At 42.7% G+C, this 18,582-nt stretch overlaps 1 protein-coding gene across 1 annotated transcript; it reads right to left on the minus strand.

Moving 5' to 3' along the window:
* Positions 1–1,472: 1,472 nt before the first annotated feature.
* fntb (farnesyltransferase, CAAX box, beta) lies at positions 1,473–17,107 on the minus strand. Its single transcript, XM_041063841.1, has 12 exons — positions 16,909–17,107; positions 15,948–16,012; positions 14,241–14,313; positions 13,391–13,482; positions 11,319–11,465; positions 9,987–10,070; positions 8,291–8,377; positions 8,060–8,189; positions 4,954–5,086; positions 4,136–4,247; positions 3,828–3,942; positions 1,473–1,971 (listed from the first exon to the last, which is right to left on the minus strand). The coding sequence occupies exons 1-12, from the start codon at positions 17,005–17,007 to the stop codon at positions 1,804–1,806; spliced, it is 1,305 nt and encodes a 434-aa protein (XP_040919775.1). The 5' UTR covers positions 17,008–17,107; the 3' UTR covers positions 1,473–1,803.
* Positions 17,108–18,582: the final 1,475 nt, after the last annotated feature.

Raw genomic sequence — 18,582 nt, forward strand, 5'->3', positions numbered from 1 at the left:
GTGATACCCACCTCAGGCCCACTGGATCGCAGATGTTTTCTGCCCGACACGTTTGTTAACACAAGATTTAAAAAAAAAAAAAGACAACATGACTCCTTTGTTGAAATTGATGTTTTGAAAGAGAATATTCCTAAACTTGTATCGTATTTTGTCCTTTAGCTTGAAGTAGTGAATGACTTTAGGTGGCTGAATACGTTAGGCATCTCGTTTTATATATTATAAAGAGCATTGATTGGATGTTTTCAAGTTCAAAAATATGTTATGCATTTTGTAGTAATCTCACAAGTCATGGGAAAAAAAAATGCCAATTTGTCACTCGTAGTTTTCCTTAAGGGTATGAAATAGGTATTGAATGTCAAAAGGTAGCTCCCGTCTTTTGCAGTACAAGGAAGCGAAATAAGTCCCTGTCGATGTTTTGTGCTTTACACAGTAAAAATCAATGTTGCTGAATCCCCCAAGGAAAAAAGGAAGCGTTTTGCGTGTCTAGGAAACGTGTGTGTATGTATATTGTTTCCATTTTATTTCCATTTAGGAGGATATAATTCGTGTAATAGGTCTTTGTCCGATTCCATTCCATGGAAATTACAAGTATGTTGTACATACTGCCAACAGTTGTCTTGCAAGTTGAGGCCTACCTTTACTATGAGACTATAAAATAAACTATTTTATCCTTTAACAGTTTTTTTTTTTTTTTTTTTAAATGTTAAGTCGTGCCAACATTTCTTGCAGAGGCTGCAGTGAAGTCGGTGACGGGTTTGACGACTCTGTGGTGCAGCGTCGTCAAACATGACTTCAGGTTTTTCTGGTTTCCAGTGTTGACGGAACAGGTGTCTGGAATAAGACTGAGGGCATTGTGCGCTTTTATGTCCCATTATGTAACAATTCTCCGCTTACACTGGAATAGTTTTTCTAACTACGTGGCCAAGAGGCAAAAACTGGGCCAGCTTACGTTTTCATCTCTGAGCAGCAACAGCCGGCAGCCAACCTACTTACAGTATGAACATGGTGAATCTGTCTTTTCTTATTTAGATTTTTTTTCTTATTTTTTTTTCTTTCCCTTTAATTCCAGCTCTCCAGCAGAGCCATAGCCTAGATTTTAGAAATGTCCTCACGCCCCAAGACACCAGAATGAAAGTATCTGAAGTGTTTTAATTATTTGGATGTTTCGTGTTTTATTTATTGAATTGGCCGTCAAATTATTTAAATGGTTCTTTCAAAGAAGTTCCTCTGGAAATCGGCTCCTTATAAAGTAAACTCGATGGCTGCTTGACAGAAAACTAATATTTTGGGGCAGAAATATCACACAATATGTGCCACAAATTTAAATATACTGAGTCTAAAAATACTGCACTTTTTTTTTTAGAAATATTACACTGATGCTGTTTGTATTTGTTAGTTATGAAGCTGTGGGATGTGTATGAAATTTTTTACCAACATATTTAGAAGTCATCAAGCATTTTATAACACCATTATGAAAACTGCTATATAAAGTTTTATTAATTTCGGTCATACTGAAACCTTATACAGTTTAACTTTTATTTCAGAGAATGAAAACAATGGGCATTGCAAAAAAAAAAAAAAAAAAAAAATCCATCTGTATGCAAAGCTGCTCACGCACAACTGTTGAGCTTTATTCAGGAAAACTCCTCCTAAACGCCAGCCGCCGTTTCTACTGAGGGTCCACCGTCCCGCCGGTTCTCGGGGCTCGCCCACATCAGACCTAACTGCTGTTCGCTGGTTCAAGTCTGTTCCCCAGAGTTGGACGGTTCACGTACGGTGACGTCTCCGCTGAGGACGAACGAACTAGGACTGAGGGTCAGCTGATCCGGAGGCAGCGGCGGGGTCCGGCAGTCTGTCGTCAGCGGAGACTCCCGCCTGCCTGTTGTCCTCGGGGACAGGCAGGCGGTGAAAGTGCTGCAGGGCCTGAGCCACCTTCTCTGGACAAATGTTGTAGACTGGATGAGTTGGAGCCTACAGAGGAAAACAAAAGGTAAACAAGACATTTGTTATTCTAAACATTTTTTGAGCATCTATTTGTAGCTAGACCGTCCCAGTTTCCCAACCACTTAATCTAATCTGGTGCAAGTGTAATTATAGTTTCCCTGTGTGTTAATGATGGTACAGTTTACACTCCCTCCACTATCCATGGACACTCTCACATTGATTTCTGAGAATGAAACTGCCTGCTACAGAAGAATCGATCTCTTTAAACACTTCTGCTCTGTGTGCAGTTTTATGTAAAACTCAAAACACAAAACAGAATTTTTTTTTTTTTTGCTCTAGTTTCAAATTAATAAAACCAAAAATGTGTTTTTTCTTATCATCGATCTGAATGTGTGGTGGAAAAGATCGTGATTTAGAAACAATATTTAAGACTTGGAAGTTCAAAACAAAAACCTATGACCACTACAAACAAAACAAAAGCTGAACAAAAGGATTTGGTGAAACAAAGTGATTTCATTACAACAGCTTTGTGATAAATTCAAACTTCCTTTTCTTTATAGTCATTTTTGGTGGCGGATGAGACATTTCACTACCACCTGGTGCAACGCCACCACAAAACACAAGCTCAGAAATTTCCAGAGTTGAATCAACACCTCGTTCCAAAAACAGAGAACATAATGATGCTCACAGAGGCAGTTTGTTGCAGAGCTCGTGTGCTTAACTGTTTTAACTGTACATGTTTTTATCCACACTCAGTTTAAAACTATGCATGAAAAGCATTTTGCATAATGTCCAGCTGTAGACAGATGTGACAGAACCACTGCCAGGATTAATGTGGCTGCTGTAGTACAGTCTAAGTGCAGATCTGCATGTAGGGAGAAGTTGGGGGGTGGGCTTACTGTTACCAACAGTAAGTGCCAGTAATACAACAGGAAACAGGAAAATAAAACCAACACCACTGCCGGTACTGTTCACATCTTTAAGTGTAACCACGTCATCGGCCGTATTTCGATTTCTTTACTTGTACACTCCACCCAAACATCTGTCCGTGCATCTGTCCCCTCGACCATCGAACTGAAAATATTAAAGGTTTAAAGTGCAAACGTGAACGGTGTCTAGCCTTCATGTCTTTGAATGCAGGTGCATGCAACTGAATTCAAATGAAAATTCATTCTGCTCACTGCTAAAATGACAAACCAATAGCGTAATAAGTCACCGCACGGTGGAGAAATGAAAGGTGCCCGTGCATCAAAGGGAAAATGAGCAGCTGATGAGAGCTTTTAAGAGACCTCGAGTTGATTTAATTAAAAAAAAACAAAATCCCTTTTCATATTCAAGGACACGCATCACTGCTGCAGACATTAAATCATCAGGAGTGATGGTATCATGCTGTAAAACAGCTCCATGAAGAGTCTGATGAATGTTTTTTAGATCCAGTACTGACAGAAAATTATCAATAAAAAGACATTAAGATTATTTTTTAACCTGTACTTTTCCTTATATATATATATATAGGCTGATTAACATTCGACTGCACAGGACAGGCCTTCCATCTCAGTCAGCTCTAACACCTTAAAGTGGTTTACAGTCTTTATGCTTATCTACGCTAGACGACCGCCGGCTGTAGTTTCATATTTAAGGGGACAGGCACGACTGTGGTATGGATTATCTCACCATGCACTGCAACTAAGTGTGAGTGACAGCTAGTTTGCAAGCTAGCAGAGCAGCTGAAACTGACGGTTAGTCAGTCACAAATATATCACCAGTTACCAGGGTAAGTTTTTTTTTTTTTACTAAAACTAATCAGTTTCTAATATTAAATTTCTGAATGAATCCACCCTCATTCATCCATTCCTCCCTCTCCCTCCCTGCTGCAGCCTCACCAGTCTGTTCTCCTCCCTGCCGAGGATCATCTCATGATGGAGGTCCATGTTTCCAAAGTGCTGTGCTATGGAGAGGCCGCTCAGGCAGTAACACGTGTGGTAAAAATCCCTGGACCTGGAGACACGTGGGGACACGCGGAGACACAAAACAGGACGGTGATGTAGAAATGATAAACCTGCGTAAAACCATGTGAATCACATTTAACAGTGTAGTGAGTGTGTGTGTGTGTGTGTGTGTGTGCTGCTGCCAGCCTTTATGTGTTGTGGCATGTGTGTGTGTGTGTGTGTCCAGATGGTGTGGTACTGACTTGCCAGGCTTATCCAGAAGGCCCCCTGTTGGGTTCTGACAGCAGAGGAGGATGTACTCCTGCAAGGCCTGCTGCTCAAACATCCACCGCTGCAGACTCAGCTCCGACTCTCCTGCGCAAACACAAACCAGTCACAACAACAAAACTCATGACAGCAACTTACACAGAAACATAATTCGGGATATTTACAGGTCAGAGTTTTCAGTTTTTGTTTCTAAAAACATTAAATAAAAATGATTAAATGGATGCAGAGAAATGATTAAGTACAACTAAATTAGGATTATAAAAAAATCCTTTTCAAGTGCAGAGATTCTGTGCGTCAGCTACTTCTTTGCAACCTTGCCCCCATTTTCTCTTTTCTTTCTCTTGCATAATGCATTTTATGAGCTGTGCTAAATATGAGGCGACCTTGTTTACTGTAAATTGTGATGATCTGTGTCGTCTTGCAGCAGCAACACCAACTTGAAAATGCACGGGGACGTGAACAGCAGGTGAAAATCAGTTTAAAGCCAAAAATTTTTGATTAAAGAAACTGGTAAAGCTGAAATTGATGAGTCCACATTAATTATCCCACCTTAATCGATATCGGGGTTCAGTGCCCAGAGCATGCCACATTAATATTCATTCAGATTTACTTAATTTCACACACACAAAAAAAAAAAGACTGACTGGAAATCAAACCAATTCCTCTTTGCTATGAGGCCTCTGACCACTAACACTGTGCTTAGCCAAAATAAGCTCTGAAAACTTTATTAATTACACTTAAGACCTACTCAGTATCAGGTCTAGCCTCAGTGATACGACCAAAGATTCAGTACCTTCTTTGAATAAGGCTCTGTGGAGTAGAGGCAGGAGTCCAGCCTGCCAGAAAGAGTAGCAGCCGTCCACCAGTTTGTTACAGCGGCCCTGGAAGCCTCCCTCGAACCGCATCTGTCTGCTGACCACCCACCGCTGAGGAGGAAACAAAAAAACACGTGTTAAAACCGGCATGTTTTAACACGTGTGCACCTCTCTGAAACGATGAGGATGGTTCACTCTGATCTCCTGGTCTCTTTCAGTGCAATCACATCTGTCGTGAACAGAAACAAATTCCTTTTCATACCAGAGCTGAAACCTCAGAGGATCTCAGAGGCGGAGATGAGGAACGGGAGAGGGGGGGGGGGGGACTGAAGGAAATTCGGCGTCTTAATATTTTCAAAATGGGAAGGAATTTGCAGTGCCGTTGCCACGGAAACCTCTAATTGGTGCACATCCAGTCTGCTCAGCTTGGACTGAGTAATTATGGGATATTGAGGTTTAATACCAGCTGGGGTCTGGTCTGTCCGCGGGAGAGGGAGGACGATGTTTAGCTTATTAACGTCAGTTCGTTTCAGCCACTGAGGAAGGAAAACGCAGAGTTTCAGTAAACAAACAGGAGTTTAACACAGGAGGAGGAGGAGGTCGAGGATATTCCGCCCGGCTACAGACACCTGTTTCTGCAGGTATGTACACTCAAAATAAATATGTCCCTTTACAGGCTACGTATTTAGCTGTAACATGCAAATATCCTGATAATCTAAGATGTATTCTAAATGTGACATGGACATGATCGATCTTTGATCAGTAATCTGCATCATAAATGCTTCACTCTGCTGCTGCTGAGTTCAGTGCAGGCTTTTCTTTGGTTATAACAGACAGAGTGGTCATTCACTGGCGAGGCCGCACTGTGGGGAAATATGCTGACTTCCTTCCTCTTTACTTGACAGGTACTGTGTCACACCGTTCTCTGCGGAGCCACGGCAGGTCCTCCCAGATGAAGCAGCTGGTGTCGACACACAGGTTCTTAATTATCATATCAATTTCATCTTGTAACTTCAAACTGTCATTTTTAGGTTTCAAACAGTCAAAAACAAACCACGTCTGTGCTCACGACTGTTAATGTACATGCCTGAAAACGAAAATTCAGCCAGTACTGGGTACCAAATTCAGTCAGGCCACATAAATCTGAGAGTTGCGATAAACATGAAACTCCTCTCAGTGTGAAGGATGAATTCATTCTCTCACCGATGAAACTGGGACAGTTTTCATTCAGTGTGACTCATCCTACGTCACTAGACGAAAGACGTTGCTGCTCCAACGCCGCATAATTTTAGAGGAAATAAAATGTTTCACAGAAAATGTTAATCTCACTGGGAGCTCAGAAACTTCAGAGACCAGACTCTACGCAGACAGATGTTTCCTTTTTCTGTTTGATGAAACAGATGTTGTCAGACATGTCTACTGATCACATTAATGCGAATAAAAGCTGTGATACTCGCGTGTTTTGAACATTAAGGCTGAAAATAACAATTTATCTCATTATTGAATGTTTTCTAAAACAGCTGTTCATTAATTTTCATACTAACTGATCATTTCCGCTCTGCTGTATTTGCAGTGAGCCAGTGACACAGCGCTGTGCAGAGGAGATAAAGCAGGTGAGTCCCACCACTGTAGATATTCTCGACCTGGTGTCGACTTACAGCCTTTGCCACATCACCAAAAACCATCTGGGACCTCCAGCTCCACTGACACTCAGGTTAAACCACTGGGACAGAAATCCATATGCTGGGGGGGGGGGGGGGGGGGGGTGGGTCTCAGGGGGGACGGACACTGACACAGGACACCTCAGAGGGCGTGCTCCTGTTAACCTGTGACACTGGCTGGGTGTTCAGTGAGTGTTACTACAGAGACGAGAGGCTGTTTAAAGGAGGAGGGACGATTTACCAGCCTGCTAGCATGTGGGGAACAGGTTTTTCTGACCAGTCACATGCAAATTTAACTTTATTACCACAAAGAATTTGAATATGTGCTAAAGAGTGGTAACAGTCGGGCGGCAGCTGGTGGGGAAGTGCTGCAGAAGTGCGACATTTTGAATTGTTAAACGGTCATTTTGCCTATAACATCTCTGCAAACACAGCTAAAAAAAAAAAGTTGACTCTGATCATTGACAAACTGACAAATTTAAATCAAACTTAAAGATCTACCTTTTTCAAACTTGCTTTTTTTAAAAGTCTTTTTACTGCATTTTAACCATTTTATGTTTACTTGTATCGCTAATTCATCTGCTGCGACTGTAAAGCAATGTGGGTGAACTGTTGTTTTTAAACGTGCTACATAAATAAAAATGGCTTGACTTGATGTGAACAGGAGCTGTGTTTCTCCTCTCAATAAGAGATATAACAAAGAAAAAAAAAATCGCTGCAGGCTGGCCTCCTGGTGACACACACTATCTCTCTTTCTTTTCCAGATGACCTTAAGCTTCGTGTCAGCAAGCATCTGCCCTACTGCAGAGTCTCTAAGCAAAGCTCTGCTCATGCTGAAGCTCCAGGGCTGCTGTTCTGATCTCTACCGTCTCTAGAAGCAGGGAAATGACAAGAGAATTTCCCTAAGGGGATAAACACTATATCCCAGTAGTCAAAGCACAAGCCACGGTAAGAACAGCGACGGAAACGTTGCCCTCTGACGGGCCCAGAGCCTGGTGGCTAAACACCAACACTGAAATGATATAATGTCAAGGTGCTGCTTCAAGCTCCATCTCTAAACAAAAAGCTAATCTAAAATAAGCCAAAAAGACCAAAGCTGTGATTTTCACTTGTGTAATATTCACCAGGCGTTATCAGTCGTCTTACTTAATGAAATCTCGCTCCGTGTCATAACACTGTATTCTCGTTTTATCGCATCTGTGTGTTTCTGCTTGCTCCCTCACAGCAGCCTATAACAGGGATATTACTTTAGCAGGCGGGCTTTGTCGTGACTTACACTGATCCCATCTTTTTGTTTTTAGGACTCAGGCCAAACAGTACTGGAGGTTACTCTGAGCTGGGGGTGTTTTATGTAATGTTAAAGCTTCTTTTTGCTTAATAACCTCGTAAAAAAAAAGTGAAAATGCCATATGAGGCTGCTCACCAGCAGGGCTTTAAGATCCAGCATATGTTCTTTGCCCAGGATGACGAGGGCGGCTGTGCCACAGAATGTGTAGCCACCGTGGGCCTCCAAACCTGGCACTCCACTTAGACCGCCCTCCCAGTTCTGACACCTGGACACAGAATAACACAAAATAAAACACTGCCCTGACGGTGGAGAAACAGAACGGTCTTTAACGAGTCCATATTAAACCGCTGTGGTGGTCTGTGGTACCTGATGATCCAGTTGGTCGTGTTCTCAAACAGCTTAGGAGTGAGGATGTTTGTGAGCGATGCTACAGAGGCTGCACAATAAGCACTCCTATGAAAGGAAACAACACAGGCATGTTGACACAGATCAACAAAGAGAGACGCGTCTGAGCAGGAAGTCTGCTCTTCCTATACTTACACATTAGCTTCCAAAGCATTGTATTTTTAGACCAAGTATGAACTTTTTTGGAACATATTTCCTTTTCTCTGCTGTCAAGAGACTGAAAGGCTTTTAGAATTCGAGGATAAAGCTGGTGCTAATTTATCTTTTTATTATTTTTAACAAATCGCTTGAAGAGACCTGGATTTATGCTACGAACGAGCTAATGATAATTTATTCCTCCATGCTGCAGAACTCTATGCTCACCCAACGTCTATTAAAAAGACGTGAGAGAGCAAAATTGTTTAAATTTAGAAAATGGCAGCAATGCTAGTGGGTCAACAGCACCACCTGTGGTGAGTCCATCTATATGTACGTTTAAACACACTGAGTCATGTCTGAGGGTTGAGACTTGTGTTGTTCTGTGTTTTTCTTACTGTCAACAAATCTCCCAAAGAGACAAAACCAATGTGCTCGTCTTTCTCTCAGTACAGGCAAACAGACTTCACAGCCCTTCCTCTTCAGAAAGAAAGAACATAAATCTTTAAAAACACGTCACAAATTAAATGTTTTTTTGTTTTTTTTAAAAAGGCTCAGGAGCTTCCTAAGACTGTGAGCACTGCAGTTTTTACAGACTGTTGAGGGACTATTTTCAGCTGTGGATTAATACACATTTAGTGCTCTGCTGAGGCTTTACAGCAGCAGGGTGGTGCAAGTGGGACTGAGTCAAAATAATCTCCAGTGTTCATCATAATGAAGAAACATGACATATGTTTTTAATATCTTTTGAAACAATGGAAGCCTATGGTACAGGGGAATAAGACGTATCTTGGTGATAGGATCAGTTCATTGCTGGTTTTGGTCTTTTCATGGGATTTGTTGACAACAAGAAAAATACAGAACGCAGTCAGCATTCAGTGGAAAGTGGGTTTGTTTACTGGTCGCTGCCCAGTGAAAACCACGCAACTGTAAGATTAGTTGACTTAATTTCACCAGGAAAATCCACTCACTGTCAATAATTCTTTCCAGGGCAGTCCTGGGTACGTATATTAAAAACAAACACTAAAAGTGCTTCTTTAAGGGTTTAGAAAATCCACCAGTTTCTCAGGCAAACAAAACCTGGATTAGCTCACCAATTAAACAGAGGCGGCTTTTCTTATTTCATGAAAAGTTGGAGATCCGTGGTTTTCACAGGGCAGCGACTGATAAGCGAAGAGCTGAATAATACACAATGACAGCAGAACATTAATTGGTTGGCAGCAGATAACAGACTCCTCCGAGACTGAAAAAGTAACTTTGACTTCTGAGGTTCTTTGTTCAAACAGAAGACGATACCTCAAAGCTTCTTATTAAAAAAAAAACAAAAAAACACTGCCCCACATAGCAGATTCAAAGAGAGAAGAGGCAACACACACACACACAGTGTAACTCAAACATAAATCCACTCTTACACGAGAGAGATGTGAGTATAATACTAAATTGGGAAAAGGCATGAAAAACTGAGGAAAGAGAACAGAGGGTGGGGGGGTGGAAGAGGTAGGGGCATCTTCTGGGTTCTCACCTGACATCCACCTCGCCTCCAACGTGCATCACAAACGAGCCATCTGGCTGCTTCACTGACCATAGGAAGTCTAGCAGCTTCTCCCTGGAGAAGGTCATCACAGGGGGAAGAGAGAGAGAGAGAGAGAGAGAGGAGGGGGTGATTAGAGGGGAGAGGAGAAGATGTATGTCGAAAACATGATAGGGAGGGGGATATGGATAGAGGGAAAGAGAATAGGCAGAGAAGGAACAGAGGAAGGGGGCGGGAGGCAAGTGGAAGTCCTGCAAATTTAATAAAGCACTAATGCAAAGTCAACGCCTGCTTTCTAAAGCTGCTTCACATCAGTGAAACAGGAATCACGACTGGAAACATCAGTAACTTCACTGCAGAGAAAATCAGGAGTAGAAAGTCGTGTAAACACGGCCTCTGTGATACGACTGCTCGTAATTAGCTTCTGGGTAAACAGCATCTTTAAGAGATTTCTGTACTCTGCTCTCCTACAGCTGTAACAATATAATGTCGCGCTGCAGGAAAATACAATTACGCTGAAGAGGGTTTAAATTAATGCATTCATAAATTAATTTCAAATGTAATTATACAGCCACTAATTAGAAGCTCTGAAATGTGAGTATGGTTTTCATGATGTTTTATAACATCAAACTGATGAAATATACAGTTCAGACCATAATTATAGGAGGACCGTTCTTCTTCAGGCTCTGTGCTTGATAAAATAATGGATCCTGCATTAAAATGGCAAGTCTCAGCTTTAATTTGAGAGCCTGAAGAGTAAAAGCTGTCTAACTACTTATGGACTGGACTGTTTTAGTTATTTTATAATCTGAAGCACACTTATTCAGACTGCATGAGATTCAGTAGAACAACACTGTGATACCTGTAAGGTAATTTGACACATACAGTGTTGTGTGCATTCCACTATTTATAGTACATCACGCTGAGTTGCGCTGTATCTCTCCAGCGAAGTCAGCGTGACAAACTGATCTTTTGTTTGATTCTTACGATAACAAAAACTCTTGTGATTTGCAAACCAAAGTATTGCTGACAGCAAAATTCATGCTCTGCATCAAAACTGCAGAGACGTTTGACATCAGAAACACAGGACACGTCCTCTTCTAAATGTGCTGAGCTCAGCTTCTCTGTGTACATACCCCATAGCTGAGATTAACGTGGGAACACAGGACTTTTCTTTCTAACTATAATCAAAGTTTGTTACTTGACTTGATATATAGTGCAGCATTAAAAAATGTGTTGTATAACAACAAAAACAACTGGATGAGTACGTCTGTTTACAGTCAGTGTTTCTATGTTCTTATGGTTGCACTGTCAGGACTGTACCTGTCTATAACATTATAGGCCTCTTCTGTGCCTATGATACAGAGGGCGTTGACGGCAGCATAGGTGGGTGCTAGGTGGGCGTGCTGTCCCGGTCCCCCAGCAAAACCTCCTGTTGGGCTCTGACAGCGAGCCAGGAACTGACACACGCTGTGGAGAGACAAGAGCAGAGGTAGTGGAGCGGTGTGAGTGTTACTGTACCAAGACTAACAGGAAAACATTCCCCACATCATTACGCCACCAGCCTGGACTGTTGACGCAAGACAGGTTGTGTCCATGGATTCATGCTGTTGATGCCAAATTCTGACCCTACCATCTACAGCCTCAGCAGAAATTCACACTCATCAGACCGGGCTCATTTTTCCGGTCTTCATCTGTCCAGTCTTGGTGAGCCTGTGTCCACTGCAGCCTTAGATTTCTGTTCTTGGCCGACAGCAGTGGAACCTGACGTGGTCTGCCTCGAGGTTCGATGTGTTGTTCATTCTCAGACGTTGTTCTGCTCACCACAGTTGTAAAGTCTGATTATCTGAGTTACTGTAGCCTTTCTGTCCAGTCTGGCTGTTCTCCTCTGACCTCTGGCATCAATGAGGCATTTCCATCTCAGGAACTGCAGCTAACTGAGTGTTTATTGTTTTTGGCACCATTGTAAACTCCAGAGACTGTTGTGCAAGAAGATCAGAATTTTTTAGAAATACACAGCCCTAATCCACCAACCATCCCACCACAGTCAAAGTCACTCCGATTACATTTTTCCATCATTCTGATGTGAACATTAACTGAAGCTCCTGCCGGAGAAAGACCGTGCATTTTCAATTAACTTTCCAAAAATCCAAAAATGAATGCACAGTGAAAGAGAGAGCTCCGATTCTAATATCTCAAGCCTAAGCCACAGCAAATCAGAAAACGAGCACGACTGGGTTAGCTCCCTGTAGCTGACGTGGCACCGGGCACAGACCATCTCAACCACAGCTTCCTGTCTTTCCAGCCTCCGTGCACTGAGCTGCTTCTCTCACAAATGTCCTCTTCATCCTCCGCCATGGAGAGAAATCACAAAACTGCAAGCATGCCTTGAGCCAAATGCGTTGGAAGGGAAACCTACATTAACTCTGGCCAGCCGGTCCAGTGCCAGCACTGACCTGAGAACAGTGTACATTTCATGGGAAAGAGAAAGCAGTCTGTTGTAGGTTGCATTGTTATAAATCCTTGAACAGGGCCCGTGTGTGAGCACGAGGGTGTCACATTGGCCCTGGGTAGTGCCAGCCGGTGTGCTGGCACGCCTCACAGCAATAATGAGAGTGTGGGCTGGCAGCCTGGCATTGCTACCCGCTACGGGGTTTGCTGGAGTGTTACTTCTGACTGGCAATAGTTTAATCAAGTGACATTTCGGTGGCCATTACAGCAGCACAGTTTGAAGTCGTGGCTACACTAACATCTCCCAAATACACCTGCTCAGTACTGTTGTTAATCACAATTATCAATCATAATAATTTGAGGAAAAACATTCATTTCACAGCTACTTACATCGACGCCATGACTATTATGTACTGTGAGTGTTTGGTTACAGAGGGATTCAGATTAACTGTTGCAGTTAATTATGGAAACTACAAGGGGAGGAAATAATTAAACAGTCCATCTGCAGAGCATGGGAGAGAGGCCTTTGTCTGTAATGGTACACTTGATAGCCATAGTTCAAATTCTCAGAGTATTCAGTGGATTGCAAGTCAGAAACCTCCCTGCTAGATGCCATTAAATTCTACACACTGCACCTTTAAACTCTCATCTACGAAGACACGGTAGGGTGATGCTTAGTATTGTCTGGCTGCAGTAAACAACTACTACTACTCCTACTGCTGCAAAGACTGTTCAGCTAAAGATATCAACAGTTTTGCATTGCAGGAGCATTTTCTCCTCTGCAGCATTTAGTAATTGTGAGAACTATGCAACTATAATAAATAATAAAAAGCATTTGGCAGCGTGCAGACTTTATTTGGCTTCGCTCTTCCCCCTTGGTAGCAGTTTAGTTGTAGAGTATGAGTCTGAGTGTGTGTGTGTGTGTTTGTGTGTGTGTGACTCACTCTGAGGCGACAGCTGAGGGAACGGGCTCCTCCAGTAACTCCAGACTGTGAAGAATCCAGAAGCAAAGCCACGGTCTGCTAGCATCCAGACACTACTTGCACGGAGACAGACAGCGCACACACACAGATGCACACACACACACACACATCATTTGATCAGATGGGCATCAGATGACCAATTATAGCAATAAACGAGATCAGTCAGTCAGAGGTGGAGACGAGGGAAAACAAGTCTGCCAGACAGACAAAGGAGAGGCCGAGGAGGAAGATTACAGAGCTCAGACACAGAGAATTATCACACCGCTTATTTTCGACGTCTGGTTAAATATATGATCATGTTAAGTGTTTATCACACAAACAACACCGCGATGTGATGTCTTTTGTGCTGTGTTTATTACATAATATTATGACTCAGCTTCTAATTTCCACTGCCAATTCCTTGCAACGCCGCTGCAATGCTAAGTTGAACGTGCAAATACAGCACACTGTCACAGCTCTGCGAACACAGTCTGGTTTTCAGTCAAATCAGTCAGATACTGAGCTGGAGGCTCGCTCGCTCTTTCCTGGCCAGAGTAGATAATAGTTCGAACACACAAGAAAACAAGGAATACAACGGTACTTCTATTTAAAGCAGAGTGAGCCAGTCGCGCACCTATCCAGAGGCGGTGAGTGTTACTGTCCTCCAGGTCAGCACAGGTTATTACTGACACACTGGAACTAATGCAACCTCTGGGTGAACTTTGGTAGAAACTTAGCCGGGAGGGGAGGACTCGGTTGTATGTGTCACCAGGGTTATCCAACACAGACGTACACGTCTGTAACAGATGTTCCGCCGTGTGAGATACCATACCTCGTAAGCGTCTGATAAATGACGTAAGCCCTTCTTGAGATATTGGTAGTGCTGATCCCGCAACAAGGTCGGCCTGGAGAACAAAAACAGGACAGAAGGATCGATCACAAATACATCAGGGAGAATAGGAGAGAAAGTCTGAGACATCTGAGAAACAGCTGAGAGAAGAGACTCAACTCTCTGAAGCAGATACAGACAGTGTATGTGAGCATATGAAAAGAGAACCATGGGCCTTAGTCACACACTGTTCCCTTCCATCGTTTTAATGTCAGTGTGCGCCACAGGAACACCAGCGCAACTTTCATCTGCATCTCTGTATCTCTTTGCACAAACAAGCGTATGTGTGTCAGGGAGTCAAAGACAGCTGACAACCCCCCTCGCCCTCCCCTCCCCTCCCTCCTCACCAACCACCCACCAAGACCAATTCGCTGCCTGCCCTTTTCACGCAGTGTTCGCCACGATTGTAATTACACTCTACCGACACAGGGTTAGTCACAGATCACTGCCCGAGGTTTCACAGCAGCAATTCTGCAACACAACAACAATCAGAGGGGAGCACAGGACCAGTGCTAAGCAGCTAAAAGCCAGTCCGCCCACCACAGTTATGTGGGATTCTGCTCGGCTGTTTAAATGCTGAGGGCAGACGGGGCCACAGACCCGGATGCAAGTAAATTAAACCTATAATTTCAGTCTCGTGTTGAGAAGCGCAAACATCTGAAAGAGAAAAGGGAGCAAATACTCTGATGCTTAGTAATACATGTCACTGATATCTTACCATTTCTATTTCCATTAATCGTGCACACAGATGTTGGCAGAGATATCAGCTATAAAAAAAACATGTTTTGTCTCATATTCATTTTACTATCAATACTGAGTCAATTAGGTCATTTCTGTAACTCCTGTGTACGGTGCAAAGGGCTATAGCTACCACTGAGGGCAGCAGGGTCATGCTGGGTGTATTGTTTCCTGTAAGGTTTATATTCCACAGTCACCCGTAAATCACACATGATGGGTTGAAAAATTCCTGCTTGATTTCTGAGATCAGGATTTCTGAAATCTTGGCTGCGGTCCCTGTTGTAGTGTCTGTAACTGTAACTGTCTTCTTGCCCTTTCCAAAACTATTTGCAAATTGTGTATGGATCTTTGTTTCCAGCCAACAGCATGCTAATGAACTCCAAGAGATGTAATATAAAGCGCACAAAAAGAGCTTTTCAACTTTTACCCAAAGGTTGGTCAACCCACAGAAAATCAGTCACTACTAAAGACGTGGCTTTTACCGATTAAAACCATTCATTTTTTCTATCATTCCATAACTGACACTTCCCCATTGGCTGCAGTACTGGTGACATTCACGTCCAAACAGTTGTCATGGAAATGAGATGAGTCACCCCATTAAAAGAGGACTGATGACAGCTGATAGCAGGAGCAAAGTATGTGGGCCGATGATCAGTGCATCATTTGGATAACAGCCATCATACATCTCCATGCAGCCATGTCTACTGGTAAACAGCAGGTGTTCGTGAAAAAAAAAAAAAACAGCCACAGCCAATGAGCAGAGTTCTTGGAAATGTTTCATAATAGCTGTTCAACATTATGAGAGCCCAAAGAACAGATGATCATAATTACTATGGATTCACAATATCTGGCCTTTGGGCTTTGATTTTATACGCTACACTATACAACAGCATGTCGGCACTGAATACTTACTGTGGTAAGCTGTGTGTTTGCTTGTAAGCACTGATGACTTCTTCAATGCTGCGTTCCACCTTTTTCTAGTTAAAAAGGACAGGGCAGAAAAGAGTACTAGGATCAAGATACGTACTGAGCGTGACACTCTGCAGCTAAGAAATAAACTTGTCAGAGCTGAACAAACTACACAATGATGACGCTGTTTCTACAGTAACTCAAACTTATCTTTGGCAGCTCCGTGCCACAGTTTCGTGATGCTTATCAGTTGACAGGTGTAAACTGGCAGTTGAACTAACCTCAGCACATTTACATTGGTGACTTAAAAGTGTCAGTGTTGTCTAAAGTGCAATGACACATTTAAAAAAGTAAACAATAAAATCATATATGCCAATTCTGACACAAAGCTTGGAGCACCGCTGGGCAAATTACATACTTTGTTGATTTCTGAAGTTAAGATTAATCAATAAAACCATGCAATAAACAGTTATGAAAAGCAAACTTTTGTTCAAATGTTAATTTAATGCAGCTGTTATTTGGAGGGTGTCTTGCACACACAGCATGTTTAAGATTAGAACCTCAGATTTTCAGTGATGTTTACTTATTTATTCATAAGAATAATAAATCATGACACATTTCTCTACCTTACGTGATAATAAATTGGCTGCTTCTAACAAAATAAAAGCATCAATGATATAATAATACCTACCACCCCTGCTGCGTCCCAGCAGCCAAGTTAATTCAAACTTAATCCCATTAAGGTACAATGCTAGCTGCCTAAATGGTCACGGGTGGTGGCTAAAGAACGGCGAGCCAATGATCTCGAATTGATCACGATCAATCTACCGATCAATTTATAAGTAAAAAATCAAAATAAAAAATACGTGAGTTACAGCTGATTCTCTGCAACACATTTCCACTGAGAGTGGAAAAGTCAGTCCCAGCAGCTTTAGCTTTAGCCACACTGGCTAACAAAGCTCACCTGCTCCACTGAAGTCACCGTTTCCACCCCGTCATCCACGAACATCTCCGCGGAGTGGAACTCACTGAAGCACCGCAGGGGCGTCGGCATGCCGTCCATGGTGATGCTAGGGCCCCGTTATCTGCAGTGAAGCTGGATCTGAGGCGCTGCTCGTAGTTTGTTTTGGTAGTTGGCTCACTTGCACTGGACTACGCTCACTTCCTGTTGAGGTGACTTCAGTGGGCGGAAACTGAGCGCACACCCGCTACGGCGTCTCCAAGGGAACAAACCTCTGTCACTCACTGTAGTCGGGATAACGGCACACAAACACATACAGAGCTTCTTGTAAAAGTGTTTAAATATCAGCTTTTGTCAAAATGTATGTTTGGGAGTGTGTGTATGCGTTACAGTCTATTTCCAGGATTTATTTAATCCCCGTTCTCTCATTGGTGTTTTGATATTGACGTCGAAAGAAGCAATGCAACCGCGCGTATTATTTCAAGTCAAGTCTCTCAATTCAAACGAAAGCGTACCGGATATGGTGCTTTGGAGCCTTCAAAATAAACACTTAGTGAACATTTAAAATGCAGCACATGAGTACAGTATAAGGTTTATAATGTTTCTGACATTTTATATTTTAGATGAAGATGATTAAAAGACCAAAACAAATTTGCAGTTATGAAATTACTAGAAACAAACAAACAAAAACAGTTACACAGTGAACCTCACATCAAGGTCTAGGTCTCTGACCAATAATCCATCCTTGATTTAGCACTGTTTGTTTTTTGTATAAGCTGTAGGTACACGTGTGACAAAACTACTGGGACAAAACAGGTTTTTATCGAGATATAAGAATCCTTGAAGCAACTCTGCACAGGGGCTGGCTGGTTGGGTGTGGTGAACCCCTGTATAAATGAAACCGCGAACCAGGGAGCTGGCTGGGTGGGTGTGGTGAACCCCTGTATAAATGCAGCAGGCTCTGCCAAGATTTCCAAGACCTCTGAGGACAGTGATGCCCTCAATAACAATCCCAGGCTCAGTAGGTTCATTGACTGATGCATCTGGGTTACACAGCAGGTAGATCTTAATCAGCTCTTCTGCCAGCTCCTGTTGAACAATGACTGGTGCATCAGCAGTACTCTGCAGACACGGAAAACTGGTTAGGACTCACTCTCAGCCTGCATTTTACCTCGTGCCTGAGAGGACAGTTTGAATGCATATCCCGCATTTATGAATGAATGGATGGGCCCGCCAGAAAACTAAAATCTCCCACAAGGCAGTTCGACATGTTTATATGTCTGTGTGTGTTTAGAGAGCTGTTAGCAGCGTTGCCAGGTGTATGACAATTACCATATTTTGTACAATAATTGTGCTTTCCTTGAAGTGCCTTCTTTGATAGTATATTTTACATTAGTACTTTAGAAATGTTTATTGTGTCCCTGAACGCAGCACCACTTTCAGCCAGCACAGGCAGCGACAGCAGAGACAACACATTTCTGCTGTTGGTTATGACTCATGTACACTTTCCCTCAATGTTTGAACATTTCCCATCTGGCAGCGCGGTCCGTTAGACATCCTGAGGCTGGAACATGTCCGTCACAACAAGAGCTAAGTGTTCCGAGCGACCTTCGACTGTTGAAGACGGGGAAGGAGCTGGCAGCAGCAGCAGCAGCGCAGGTAACGTTAAGCTAACGG

Source organism: Toxotes jaculatrix, chromosome 19 (assembly GCF_017976425.1).
Source record: "Toxotes jaculatrix isolate fToxJac2 chromosome 19, fToxJac2.pri, whole genome shotgun sequence".
NCBI lineage: Eukaryota > Metazoa > Chordata > Actinopteri > Toxotidae > Toxotes > Toxotes jaculatrix.